Source organism: Cephus cinctus, unplaced genomic scaffold (genome assembly GCF_000341935.2).
Source record: "Cephus cinctus unplaced genomic scaffold, Ccin1 Ccin1_scaffold0494, whole genome shotgun sequence".
Taxonomy (NCBI): Eukaryota; Metazoa; Arthropoda; class Insecta; order Hymenoptera; family Cephidae; genus Cephus; species Cephus cinctus.
The window spans coordinates 544,128-559,593 of record NW_014333166.1 but is presented as its reverse complement, the minus strand read 5'-3'; the positions used below and the strand labels follow the sequence as shown (position 1 = coordinate 559,593).

Below are 15,466 nucleotides of genomic sequence, written 5' to 3'. Positions count from 1 at the left end.
AGACGCTAGTCGCTGCTTTGTAACATGACTACGACTATATTATACATACGATATATATATATATATATATATATATATATATATCCATAAATGCATACATACTACACAACGACACGCACCAGGACACAAATTATATACACACAAAGCAAGGTTGAGTAGGTCAAACGCAACGAAAGATCCGCCGCCATTTTTAATATAGATTATTCAGGCCGTAAAAAGAAAAAAAAATATTCGAACATTTTGAAATATTTTTTATTTCCCTCCGCCCCCCTACCACCTCTCATTAAAAATGGTGACGGCACTCTCGGACTTGACGCGCTCACCGGGTACATACCTTTTAAAGTATCGAATTATTAGAATATTGTACCTTGTCGCGGGCGAGCAACGCTCTCTGCTTAAAAAATCCGTCGGCGGCAGCACTGCTCGCACAGGGCCGTGCAATGTGGCTCCCTTAATGGTACATAGCGATACGTGCGCGTCAATTTATATATTATACTAGGCGCTCGCGCTCGTGCACGTACCTATGTACGTCGAAGGCGGAATGATTGATCGAGGATTAGTGAGGAGGGAGGGGACAGGGATGTGAAAGAGGTGGAAAGAAGAAAGTAAAAAAAATACGAAAAAACGCGAAAAAAAAAGGAAGAATCAAAGAGATAACACGCGGCGAGAGTATTTAGGCGACCCTGTGACAACGCTTACAGGGCTTACTAGTTATCGATTGATTATATATTGTGTATATTTATATATGTATGTAGTATGTGTCATGTATGGATCTATATACATATATATATATATATATATATATATACATATAAATAAGACAATGTAACGATAACGATATACATAAGAATTAATAACGATTAATAATTGATAATGAATAACGCTAATAAGAGTAACGATGAATAATAATAATAATAATAATGAATAAATAATTAACAATAATGATAATGATAATGATAACGATAATGATAATTTAATAAATACACATAGCTTATATACAATACGGTACATACATACACATATATTCTTGTCATTTTTAGACAGTTAACTTTATATTGTATTAACGATGAGGTTATTTAATAAGTCGCGGGTTTTGGGAGGGTGTTGGGGGGAGGGGGGAGAAAGAAAGAGGAGGTATTACAGGCGTCGTCGTGCGTTCGTCAACACGATGAAATTGTTTCTCGTCAATGATATAAACCTATACAGGGCACCGACAGACGCGTTCACATACGCACCTATACACACACACGCGCGCGCGCGCGCGCGTCCACACACTACTGACGTCACGGATACACACACGCACGAGAGCAATGACATAAAAAATAAAAAAAAAAATTTTTTAAGAGGAAAAGAGGAAATTACGGAAAATTAATGAAAAACCCGGACACGTATATATATATATATTTCTCGTGTTACGTCACGAGTATGTGCACGTATGTATCTACGTGACAGTATATATGTATATATGGGCATGTGCATAGGCGTACAAATAGATATGTATATATTACGCACTTGACACCTACACCTAACGGATTTTTTAACCAGATCCGATCTTGATCAATCGGACGTGACGTAGTCTCGGGTATATAGGTGATCGTTTGATCCTTTCATCCCTCGGTAGATTCCAGGTACACAGATTCGTGATGACGGATCATTCGAACGAATTTGTTCCTTTTTGTTTTCATCTGTCACGAGAGTCGATAAGATTTTGATAAGATATCAGACGACAGTGATGACGATTTATTAGATTACGTAATTTCAGGAAAAATGCCAATTCGAATCCACTCGTAAGGAAGGATAATCGATGCGAACGACGTGACAATTAGACGGGAATTTATTGACGGACGCCAATGATAAGGTAAAATTTTGGATAAAACACAAAAAAATGGATTCTGCTCAAAGACAGAGGACAGATACAACACTCGCGCGTACCGGTTAATGCTTGTGTGCAAGCACCAAACGATAATATCACTACGATATAAGCTTCTTAAGGTTAAATTAACGTTTAATGATAATAGTACTAATGATAACGATAACCTATTGCTAATTGAATATAAATACAAAATAATGATGATACGTAAAAATAAAAAAAAAATACCTATTTTATCCATACAAGTTTTTGCTACAACCGAGTAGTCTGCATCTTGCTATTATAATTAATCGACCGTAAGGGTTGGGGGTTGGGAGCGGGAGGGGGAGGGCAAGGCAGGGGGCTGGGGACATTGTTAGGCGTAAGTCAAGAAATAAACTGAATACGATTAATAATAATCGGTCGGAGGATCAGCTTTGAATTTATTTTTACAAGACACGATATAGAAAGATGAATTTTTGCCGTTGGTATCATAGGAAATATTATGTAACATACTTATTACGAAAATGCAGAAACGTGCATGCGTATACACGTACATTATATTTGACAAACTTAAATACTACACAGTCAAGTTTAGGGGGTCGGTACGACCCCCGGCGTCGACCCGCGTTCCGACGCGAGTTGCTATCGCCTTGACGTCATAAATAGATATATATATATGTATACACATGTATATACGTATACGTATGCATGTAAAGTATATATATATCAACGGTAACCGCGTTTTCGGCAGCCGCAACAAAATACAAAAAAAAAAATCACATTAAGAACACAACAACAACACGAACGAGAAACACGAAATTGTCCACCTCCTTACACTGTGCTGTGTTACAATCCCAATTTTAATGGAAAAAAAAAAAAATTGAATTTAATTGGAATCAAGTCACAGCACCGCGACCCGTGTCGAGTGTCGGTGATTCTAGGAAACAGGGTATGTTTTTGCAATTATTTGCGTATAACTTATAATGGATAAAGATGAAGAGTAAAAAAAAATGAAAAAGAAAGGAGTAAAAGAAAGAAAAGATCGCGAGTACGAGAAACAAATTTCTCCTTCTCATTTAGGTCTTCGGAGCTCCACTGTCTCTTTACTATACATAACATACTTACTACATGTCGTAATAAACGTTAATGTCAAGATTTTATCTCATAATCGAAGCGAATTTCATCGTGTCACGGTTCGGGAAAAACGTGTCAGAAATTCTCGTAGGCTGATCTCATCCTATATTGCGCCCTTCTATAGGCCATGGCCAATTGGCGATTCAATCGAGGGATCGGCGATCGTCAATTGGATCGAATCATCGCGAAATGATTTCGATACTTTAATACGGGATTATCGGAACCATGAAAAATTTATAAAAAAAAAAAGAGATATCGATTGATCACCTTTTTATCGATTGGTCCTCTCTCTCTCTTCGTTAGTTACTCGATCGCATAAAAATTTTGTAGCACCCGTCGATCGTATTGATCTTGAGGATTTTATTACGAATTTGTTTCATTGCCCTACACATATCTCTCTCTCGCTCTCCCTTTGACATGCAAGAGCAACCACATTTTTAACATTCTAACCTAACAAACGATATGAGTCATTTTAAAAAATATTTTTCAACATACGAAACAAATAAAAAAACATATAAGAGACAAACATGTATATAAAGAATCGCAAGATTCACTAGCCAATTTTTCATACCATGATTATTCACGTTATTTCGACACGTGTGTAGATAGAAAAAAAATCATATTTCGTAATACACATGTTGAACCTCGTTGCTAACGATATTCATCTGTAGAAATTTAGGATGAAGTAATTTTCACGAGTCTCTTGTCGTACGGGTCGATCGGTACAAATTTATAAAATCTTAAAGCGAGCGATCTTAAAATCCATAGAAATGGATCTAATAAGATCCATTTTTACTTTTCCCTTGTTTTTCTTTTTTTTCGTCCTGCAGAATTCATAATACCTGCCGAATGAACGAGAGAGAGATAAAGGCAAAAGCACCGAATCATCGTAACGATAATTTGAAAAAAAAAAAAAAAAAAAAAACAGGAAAAGAATCAAAGTCATTAAAATCACCAGCCCTAAAACTACCCCGGCCATTATTCGACCTACTCCGGGACCAATCATTCCTTCTCGCCAGCCGAGCATTCTTTCCGAAATTTCACGCGTTCAATCATTCCCACACTCGTAACACGCACAGTCAAAATTATAAAAAGAAAGTACACTGTTACCTACAGACACAATACGTACATGAAAACTAAAAAATGGACAACCAGCATCCAACGTACCAGTACGAAGAAAATTCGAGCTGTACTTTGGACCAACGTAAAATCACGCGTGAGCGACAAAAGCGATAAAAAGAATAAATGAAGAAATTAAAGAAATCCAACGTTGCGCAACAAACATGAAAACTCAAAATACGTCCATCGCCATTCATCAGTCTATTTTGAATACAGTTTCGCATTTAGATCTTAACGAGGCATGCAAATCATCGGGAGGAGTAGAGCCGCGGATCAATTGGTATAAAAATTCAATTAAAAAAAAAAAATTCAAAAGCAATTCGATTTAACCTGCTCTCGTAAATTCGATAATTCTTTCGGCTCTGAAGCTTTTCCCGATTTTTCGTGATCCAAGACTGTGCTTACGATTTGTGCCACGACATATAGATACGCACGTAAATGCATACTTAATTAATTACTTATACATGCATACATACATTACATAAATACATAACATACATGTTTCCATGACGGGTTCACAACACTAAAGTGTACAATTATTAGGAAACATGATTATAACCCATGCGGTCCCCTTGCGGTGCGCGATAATCGAACCCTCCCCTCCCACCCCCCAAATCTCTTCGATCCTCCAAAAATTTCAAAATGATCGATAAATCCTCTCATATGCCTTATCGCCGCCGTGCAAAGACTCGCGCGCTCGGTTCGTCCGCTGAAACGTGCGCATGCGACGGCTCCAAATAATTTTTCGAAATTTTCAAAACTAAAAACAAAAGTGAAAAATTATCAGCCGCCCTGCAGACGACTGATTCGAATAGCCAAAAGTGCGCGAATCTTGGGGAATAGCGTGCGCAGCCGCCGCGAGGGGTGGAGACGGGGTGGAAAAAAAAGGGAAAAAAGAAAAAGGGTTAAATGGGCGGTCGCGCTCGGATTGAAGGGTTGGTACGTTGGAACGCGGAACGGTAGGTGGGATGCGCTCGGAGGGTGCGCGGCACTGCGAGTGGGACTGCAATAAGGGATGCGCGTTTACTCCGCAGATGATAGATAGAGGATTCTAAAGGCGTAAGAAAATGAAGATAAACTCTTATTATGGGCGTTAATAGAGGAAAGAATTTGCATAGCATAGTTTTATATAGCGAGCCACTTTAAGCGTATAAGGGAATTATATATATATATACATACATAACACATAAACTATTATTATTACGTAACATTATTATTGCTACATTATTATCTATCATTATTGCTATTATTATCATTATTGTCATTATTAATTGTACCGTCATTATTATCATCATTACTATCATCATTTAAGGAATACGAGATATACCCTTTAAACCCTAAAGGTGGATACATTAAACAACATGCATACCCGTTATAAATAGTTTATAAAGATTAACGACTTAGGCAAGTAGCTGAACGAGGAGTTACAAACAAAACATATTTTAAATAATTAGTCGCCAAAGAACTTTTTAAATTAAATTCATAGCGATTAAGAGTTAATAATTTACACGATGATTGAAAGTGGACTCTAAAATTAAATGTAAATCGAGCGTAAATATACGAGCAGCTTATACGGGATAGTCGAGATTAATGAAAATTACGCGCGACGCGAGGGACACTGTCGATCAGAGAGGAAGATGAAAAAAAAAGAAAAAAAAAACACTAAACCGTAAACGTTACTATATACTTAAAGAAAAATACAATCCTCGAGTTTACCAATGAAGACGTTCCCGGCGAAGATTCACCGCGGCAACCATATTGAATTTCATGTTGAAAATCGTGTAAGATAAAGGTGGCGATTTTTTCGATAGGGCGCGGGGTCGCGTAGGTTTCCACAGGAAGAACGCGAGGCGCGATACGGTGTACATAGGTTGAACAAGGAGAGAAAGAAAGAAGAGGAGGAAAGAAGGAAAAAGAAAGAGAATAAAAAGAATAAGGACAGCCACGATTAATCCTAACCCATAGGACGCTATTTGTAACGTACTTATGCTGTGTAGAGAAAGAGCCGCGTGGACCTGCGTAGACAGAGTTTGTAAGATAAAAGTACGTAAAAAGAAAATAGGGTTAACTGAAAAGAAATAAAATAAAAAAAGATAGTCTAACGGGGGACAAAAGAATAGAAATGAAATATTAATCTCTCGCATGAAATTCAGAATTACTGTATTACCTCATTCACACATTTTCTCACTCACCCCCACCCCACATACCCTCTCGCCCCTCCACCGTTACTCCTTACGTGCAAACTGCCTCCTACATTTATTCCAACAACTTTCCATTATTTTTTCGTGATATACGTATACTTTGACGATTTTTCAAAATTGTTTTGAAACACGTGTTCGTTGTCGTCGTATAAAAAGTCGAAACTTGTTACTTTTCAAATGTTGTACCGCGTGAGTCGGGTTTTCTTTTTATACGAGGATGTACGTATTGAACGATCTTCAGGGGGATGAGACTCGCGACGGATTTCTTTTGCAAAAGGGTAAATTGATAGTCGTGAGAAGAGAAGCTGGTATCCCGGAATCGTTCTGTTTCATCCCCTATTCTACCTCGCCGGGAACGAACGCCGACGGAATCGTATAAATTATAACGTAGGTTTCCGCCCATTCCGCGCCAGCGAAATGCAACAGTTGGCCAACAAGTGGCTCTTTCGCCGTGCAAAATGCTCATGGATTAAGTTCGATTCGCAAGGCGGGATAAAACACCCAAAAATCATCACCGTTCAGTCTGAGTCAGTTTTAACAAGCAAAATCTTTCTTGTATACGTAAAAATCAAAGCAAGATATTTATGCAGAGTTAGTGTGACACTGAAAAATTTTACAGCTCCGGTTCTTGCGAAATTGATAAAATTTGGAATTTTTTTTTTTTACAAAATTTTAAAAATTATACGTTGCCTGTCACTTTTATTTCCCTTCTACATCCCACCTTTCTTGTTCTCCTAATTTCCTCCGATTGCTCTACATTTTTTTTAATATACCCCAAATTTCGCGTACTGATGCATAACGAATGATTTGAATGTAAAGCGCATCTATTTTTTTTCCACATTCTGTAATATAGTCACACGCAACTACACATACCTGACACAGGACTACGCGTACACGTGTTACATACAGATACACGGTGCCAGATTGGCGGATAGACTCGTTGTAAATTTGAAGAGCCATATACAGAATGACACAAAAAAAACGTTCATTTGCTATTTCGCTTATGATCGATCCCTAGTCAATGCTATTGAAACGCTCTAATGCTGTGATCCTGCATTCAAACAGGGCGCGAAAACGTCACCACGGTTTTTCAAAAAAAAAAAAAGTTTGCTAAACAAACTGCGTCCGCAATTATGCGTGTTTGAATCTCATTATTAATGAAATAGTAAAAAAAAAAAAAACGAGAGTAGCCGAAAAATATGAAAGAGAAATACAGAATAAAAAACGTACATAGAAAATGAAGAAAAAGAAATAACCATACCAAAGCGAAGCAAACAATGTTCTTTACGTTTTTTATGAAGGTCCTTTTGTCTTTTTTATATTTATACAGTCGGACAAACGGAGACTTCTTGTACAGGCGCTTATACTTTTTAATCGCCACGATTGGCAAACAATTCGTGCGAACGCTATTTAATTAAGCATTCGCGATTTTCGGATACTTGCTAAGGCGGCTTTACACTGGCGGCAAAGTGGCAGACCTCGTTGGAATTGCAATCTATCGTGACGACCTTTTTTGTGACCCTCGGTTCGAAAAAGAACAAAAAAATTCACATGCAGTCCGATCAATCCACCCGCGGGCAATGAATGGGGTCAAAATGAATCCATATTTTTTTTTATTTCTAACATTATCTCTCTTTAAAGACACGATTTTGAAAAATCCAAGACGACTGACGCTTTGCCCAAAAAAAGAATAATTGTTGCGAGTCGATACCAACGTTATGGAAAACCTGAACTCGGACTGACTTACAGCTCGCTCTATACGAAACGATAAAAAGTGTAAGGCGACGGAAAGTCAAAATGAAACAAAAAGTAAACTAAACAGTGCAATTAGGGCTTAAGTCAGAGTGATCTAGTCGAAGAAAGAAAAGAAAAGAAAAAAAAAACCAAAATCTCTTGTAGTCTTAACTCTCTAGTCAAAAAAAAGTCTCGTTTGCATCTGCTCGCAAGTATCGTACTTACGTAGGTGTATATAAGTATCGAAGCTACTTGACTACTTTTTACGTATTCCTATAAGTATCCGATTGGCGGTTCCGTGCGGCGTCGGATTTATTTATTCAACCGCGTACCGATAATTTTTGCGTCACCCGCTATCTCTTGTTCTACTGCTGCAACGATGCGTAATCTGCACGAGGACGAAGGTAGAATTTTTTAACTGTATTTACGACTATAACCTAACCTGTATATTTTTACATATTAAATATAGGGAGCATGTTGAGAAGAAGTTGACGTGAAATAAAAAAAGAGAGAGACATCCTCGAGCCTTGAGAGAGAAAACAAAAAAAATATTAATCATGGAGAAATCAGTTTTACTGTTGATTTCGGGCGTGGCATACAATAAATTTTGTAATCGACGGCCTTGGGCGTTTTTTGCGCTCGGGCTCCAAATGTTGCGTAGTATAATCAAACACTGATTTAAAACAAGTTTCTTCTCGACTTCCCGAAGGGATTGGCGTGCTTCGGCCCTTTTGCTTATTTTTTTTCCATCCATTTCCGAGATACGCGTCAAGCCTGACACGGCTGCCATTTTTGAATTCCAACGATAATTCGATACGATTCGTAGATCCGCGTAAAGATTTTCGAAGAAAGAAAAAAAAATAAATAAAAGGGTAAGAAAATTGTGAAACGATCAAATCCTTACCGGAAGCCGAGTGAATTTGTAAATAACCTACAACACGGCACAGGGTGTATATGCCAGTGCACACGTAATGTCCTACATAGCAAAGTACTACTATATAACGCATGAAGAATAATAATGATAACAATACATGGGGTAACGTGCAAGCTTCCCTCCATCCTCCCTTCCTCGAAGTTGCGGTTAAAACGCATTGGTAACACAAACGATGCAGTCGTCACCTCTCGAAAGCACGAAACTCGAGCCAATGTCAAATTAGAAAGGAAAAAAGGAGAGAGAGTGGGTTCGGTGCCAATCGAAAGTTCGCCGATCCGTGTATTTCCGTGAGAAAGAAAAAGAAAGCCACGATTCCATCGAGAACACGTTGCGAGAAGACTCGGTCGGATATCTCGAGAAATGTATTTGCTAAAAAAAAAAAAAGATAAAAAGAAAGTAGATGCAAGGTGACATATGGGATACGGGATATACTTCCACGCGATCCCACGTACGTAGGAATTTTTCATTTTCCAAAGAGACGGTAGTCTCGCGCGCGCGCACACTTTACGGTTTACATTATATAGACAGGATTATTGTGAGGTAATAATGGATAACAGCAACAACAAGATATGGAACTGGAAAGATTTCGTAATAGGCGGACGAATGAAGAAGGGCTGTCGCTCGATGAGAAAAAAATAAATAAAATAAAAAAATATTGTAAATGCCGAAGTGCATAAAAAGGTCGAGCGAGAGAGAGAGAGAGAGAGAGAGAGAAGCGATCGAGTGTTGCAAGATGAAAAGAGTGACTAGAAAAAACACATACGTTATATACCTATTTATTATAAGTACAACAGTATTAATCTTTAATAATAATATGAATGAGGTACGAAGAAAAAAATTCATTGATTAATTAATTATTATTACTTATTACGAATTAACATGTAATAAGGGAAATTGGATTAGTAGGGATGAGCGTGGAAGAAGCTGGACGTGCGAATAGTTGTAGAAATAGGTGATCAGCGGAGATGGAAGATCAGCGTGCGAAATTGTGAGAATGTGAGTGAAAATGAGAGAGAGAGTAGAAGGAGAGGTAGGAGATGCTATTATTTAGTTGCAGGGAAAAAAGGAGAAGCAAAAAAAAGAGTGCATTTTGGAAAAGAAAAATATGAAGAAGATAATCTAACAATAGATCGATAAGCGAGAGAGGTTTTTAGCATATCAGTGTGTTGAACTTAGGGAGGCACACACGGAATGATATAAATTATAATAGTATATGCATTTACGAGACAAGAGGAAATGACGAAGAAATTACGAAAAACCGGATGATGAATTTTGCAAAAAAAAAAAATATTGAGAGAACAAAAATTTCACGAATTTACAGATATATGGATAATAAAGTACATACTGGATATTCCCGGGACGTTAAGCGAGGTTCTTCTTCTTCTTCATTTTTCTTCTCATCAAATTTTCTTTCGCTCTTACACTTGGACTCTCTCATTTGTTTAACGAGGATCGTACGGTGCCGGCCCCGTGAAATCTACATTACCGACGTCGTTACGAATGCGCCAATCGACTAATCGACGGTCTGCTTTTTTAAGAGTAATTAATACCTAATCGATAGGGGAACGAAGAAGGCATATCGAGCGCGATGAATTACGACGCTGACAGATAATACTTTTGTATCACAAAAACGGGAACACATTATATGGCCAGGGTGGATCCTTGGTGACGTATCCCACAGGATTCGGGATGCACGTGTCATCCAGAAGATTAAACGGAGATGTCACCTTATATAGGAAATATTTCAATAACGAACCCAGGATCTTAAGAAATCGTGCGCAAAAAATTGAACTAAGTAAAAAAAAGGAAAAAAAAAAGATAATCACAGACCGGACGGCGTGATCGAATCTGTCGCCATTAAAAACAAAAAAATCGATCGATCGATCGGCCTGCTCACGAAAGGTACAGGCTAGTCGAAAATTCCAAATTTTTCAATACATACGCTATGGACTCTGATAAGAACGGATAACAAAGATACCAAAGAGCACGCCATGTGATCGTCTTCTTATTTTTAATACAAATTTTAAAAAATTTTTTTTAATTAACAACGTCACGCAGTCCCGTCAGCTTATCCATTGAATCCTACAGTTTCCTCTAGCGAGAGCAACGTGTGCTGTACAGAAATTAATATAATTGAACGTCAGGCTAGATCAAGCAAGAGGCATGCCATTTTCCAATTAGCTATTATTTTCTTAAAGAATACCTATTTATGATACTATTAGAACGTGCAACAATATTTATAACGTTATTAGGTTCGCTACTGTTCTTCGATAAAATCGGCTTTCATTATTATTATTTATTATTATTATTATAATCGATCTCTCATTCTCATTAAGATTGTGAGCAAATATTATTGTTATTAAATCTTAACACCGTCATCCTCGTCATCGTCACGTATTAACGACACGTTATCTTCCTGGTCGTCATCGTTCCTCGTTACGATTATTAATATTACGCTTTATTGCTCTTATCATCGTCATCGTCATCATCATCCTCATTGTCGACGCTATTATTATCATTATTCTTATTGCCGTCGCGGCGACGGAGATGGTGGATGAAAAAAAAAATGAAAAAAAACTAACGCATTATACAAACTAAATAATAATTACACTTAACACTTATGTTAGCAGGCTAGATACATAACATTATAACGCTACACGAAAAACAAAGCTAAGACAGTCCAGGTGATATAAGTAAACGTCGTATCGAGACTAGTGCGCGGTGCCCGCCTTTATTTTTCTTCAACAAAGTTCAAGGGTCAGGGATTGATCGCGTTACAGGCCGCCACTAGATGTACGTGCATCTGCGTGTGCAAGAGTGCGGATAAAAGAAAAAAAGATATTCGAAAGGTCATAGCGAGGAAGATTCGCGACCGGACGGCGAGCTTGCGAAAATAAAAATTAAAAAAAATTCAATTCCGTGGGAGCCCGAACGACTAAGAATGAGTTTTTGTATGCGAAATGATATTTTTCTTTTTTTTGTATTTTTATGTAAAAAATATCAACTAAGCCTCCAAACGGTCGTTACCGCAGCCGTACGATCGGTCGATCGATCGACTCGAAAGTATAATTAATGTATTAACGTATTCTCGAGGCTTTCGTGCTTTTCGGAGTGCGCCGTGCGAATTAAGGAATTTTCAAACAAAGAAAGTTCACTACTGGCGCTAGGTGCGATTTTGCGAGGCTTCAGACGCGCGCCGCTTTGAAACGTGGCGCGCAGGTGGCACATGTCAATAGGTGAACGTGGATTTCGGTATGCGAATATATGTATATTGTATATACGTATATATATATATATATAAATATATTTGCGTGCATTTGCGTGCACCAAACACTATATATATATATATATATATGCCTGCGTGATCTCACGGATAAATGGTAAATGGGTATAACGACGAATGGCCGAGGAATGTTAATCGAGGAATGTAACGCTGAACCGAGTTCTCCGTACGACGTACCTTACCCCACTTGGAACTCGCATACAGACTACATACTAGCTATTACGGAACATGGCCACTAGGAGAAAATGTACCATTCGGATAGTTTATCATTAAAACGGTAATCATTAATAGATATATTAACGACATTATTTATATTATTACACATATTATTATATAAATAATGATAACGGATACTAACCCGAGGGTGACGTATTTGTGAGGAATTTTTTGAGAAATTCCGCTCTGGCGAGACGAGGCTTGGCGATAAGCGCCGGTGTGACGGCAATCCTTCAAGATGGCCGCGAGTGAAGCGGGCCGAAGGAAGGATTAAAAAAATGAGGAAGAAACGGTGAGGGGGGAAAAATGGAAAAAAAAACCGCCAATTACTTTAACTTCGACAGTACTATTATTTGTATGCCGAACGATTGTGCCGTTTTCAGCGCGACATATTTTGGCGATTCTTTGGTGGTGGAGTCATGGTGAAACGCGTTAAAAAAAATAAAAACCAGAAGTTTCTATACTTTTTACGGAGATTGTTATAGTCTAAGCGCACACTGATAAAGGCATTCGTCGCTCGGCAAAGCATAATATAATTATTAATATAAAATTTATAACAGAAATAAAATAAATGAAGTTAATAAATATGTACACTGTATAATAAACATTATTTCCTATTAATAACTCACGAGTGTTTTTATTCAATTGGACCAAGATTACATTCCTCTTTATCTTGGCTGTTCTCAGGTGTAGAAAAAAAAGAGAAAAGAAATTTACCAAAGTGATTTACCAAAGTGAGTGATCCTTGTCTCCTTCTCAAGTATCCCGCTATATTATTTGCGGGTCTAGTCCATTCTTTGATATTTGAAGACCGTTTGAGTGAGGACTTCACGATTCGGCCACTTATTTACTTATTATGATTACATCCGCACAGGGATTTTCGTGCACTGTAAAAAATGATTGGGATCCAACTGAAAGAAAAGATGACGATGATAGAGATAGTGAACGATTGTTACAAACATTATAATTGACAGAATCATTTGATATATTAACAGGGTGAAATAAATTTAATACAGTATCTTGGAATATATTAATTTATTTCCGATAAAGTCTATACTATGAAAACATTGAATTATGTAGAGTCTCAATGTCTTTCTCGCGTTCCACTGCGCGCTGTTTCTCTTTTCTGTACAATTCGTAATCTTCATCGTCTGTCGGTAACTCGTACCTACATAGGGGACAGGAGTTTGTCTGAAAGTAAAGAAACTGCAGGTTACCACATATTACCGACATTAAATGCAAATCAAGGAAATGATGAAACCATTTGACAATTTTAGCGTTTTTGTAATTTGACTGTTTCAACGTTTATTAGGACTACGTTTAAAAATACGAAAATTAACGATATAATTGTCCAATGATTCATAGAATGACTTTAGAAACGTTTTCGTTGGTAAACAATATACCTACCTTCTCCAACCAAGGTACAATACATTCCTTATGAAATGTATGACGACATGGTAATGTCTTTACCAAATTACCAATCTCAAATTCCTTTAGACATACAGGACATTGTCGGGACACGTGCGTATCATCCGACGTAACTTTCTTCTCCTCCAATGATTCCAGTGCTGATTTTGAAGCTGGTGGCGGTAATCTTTCATGTTGACCGAGTTGTTCCCACATTCCAAAATCGCGCAATAATCGCGCCATGTGTAGAAAGTGATTGGGTGCTTCACCTTCGCGAAGTGGAGTCCAACCCATTTCGTCGAAATAATCAGACATTTTGTATTAAACAATTAACGGTGTTTACGATAAATGTGGCAAACTGATTTGAGCCAAAAGAAATTTGTAATTTTAGGACACTTTGACTACACTAGATATTTGAGTGGAACTTTTCACGAGTGTGTTGTCAAAACAGTCTAGTCATATGAGAATACTGTAATACTTACGCCAGGGATAATGCTGATAGAAGAGTCGTCGTGGCATAAACTATATCAGAGATGAGCAGGGAGATGCACAACGCTTCGGTTTCAAGCGATACCAAAATCATGTCGCTAAATCGTAGCGGCAAGTCTGGAAGTAGGATTCTGTGATCATCGCCTCCGTCGACAATGCAAATCCCGTCGTAGTCGAGCTAAACGTGAACACGAACGCGTAGCTTGGCGGGCAGAGGTTCTCCGCTACTCACCGTTGGTTCCCAGAGCAACTCTTAGAACAAGACCGGGAACTATAGAACTTCTAAAGAATTATTGAAAAAGCTTATTGTTGAAATATTTTTAAGACATTTTGAAGAAAGTGCCAACTTGACACCCGTGTAGCACCTCAATTTTTACTAAATATTATTGGATCTTGATTTACTTTCAAAATTTATTCAAAATATAAAATTGAAGCTAAATAAAAATCTCGCAGAATATACGGAGCAGATAAAATTTGAATTGAAATTGTAGAATATCGAAAATAAATTACATTCAAATTGAACTATTAATAAATTAAGTGTTTGTAACATTAAAATAATTAATTAAATCAATAAAGTAAAATATTAACCAAAATTGTGAAGTTGCCCAAAATTGTGTGCGCGCAAATTCGTCGCGGCAGGACTCGTCGAGTGGAGATGGCGAAGAGTGGGGGGAGCGCTCGAGGCAGTGCCCGCACTCCGAGCGCTCATTCTTCCTGGAGCCGGTCTCCTATACTGGTCTCTTGGAACCACCCCCCATATCCATTTGCAACCTTCTTCCATTATTATAGTTATTTCTTCTTTACTTCCTTATTTCTTTATCTTTCATTCTTTACTTTCTTATTTATCTCTTTCCTCATTTCTTCTCCACTTTTATAACTCTATTCTTTACTTTTCTACTTCCCACTTCTTTATTTCTATCTTCATTTCTTTCTTCTCGTTTCGCTTTGTTCCTTCTTACTTTCAATTGTATTTGTCTTACTTTCCCTATTCCTTTAGTCGGGTCGTGCATATTAATTCAAGTAGTCATATAAGAGTAGTCACCCTGTTAGTGCAGCTAGACTTAAGACCATGGTGTCGGGGGTTGCCCTTCCGCCTC

The 15,466-nt window shown here is 37.7% G+C and overlaps 1 protein-coding gene across 1 annotated transcript; it reads right to left on the bottom strand.

The window, feature by feature from the left end:
• Positions 1-13,491: 13,491 nt before the first annotated feature.
• On the bottom strand, positions 13,492-14,389 carry LOC107268220 (E3 ubiquitin-protein ligase RNF181). The gene is made up of 2 exons (XM_015740773.2): positions 13,881-14,389; positions 13,492-13,664 (listed from the first exon to the last, which is right to left on the bottom strand). The coding sequence occupies exons 1-2, from the start codon at positions 14,193-14,195 to the stop codon at positions 13,530-13,532; spliced, it is 450 nt and encodes a 149-aa protein (XP_015596259.1). The 5' UTR covers positions 14,196-14,389; the 3' UTR covers positions 13,492-13,529.
• Between the last annotated feature and the right edge of the window lie 1,077 nt (positions 14,390-15,466).

Excerpts from the sequence above, each read along its gene's own strand:
- LOC107268220 (XM_015740773.2), bottom strand. The coding sequence starts at position 14,195 with ATGTCTGATTATTTCGACGAAATGGGTTGGACTCCACTTCGCGAAGGT. Across the intron at positions 13,665-13,880 it reads TTGTACCTTGGTTGGAGAAG|ACAAACTCCTGTCCCCTATG; the intron begins GTAGGTATATTG and ends CTTTACTTTCAG.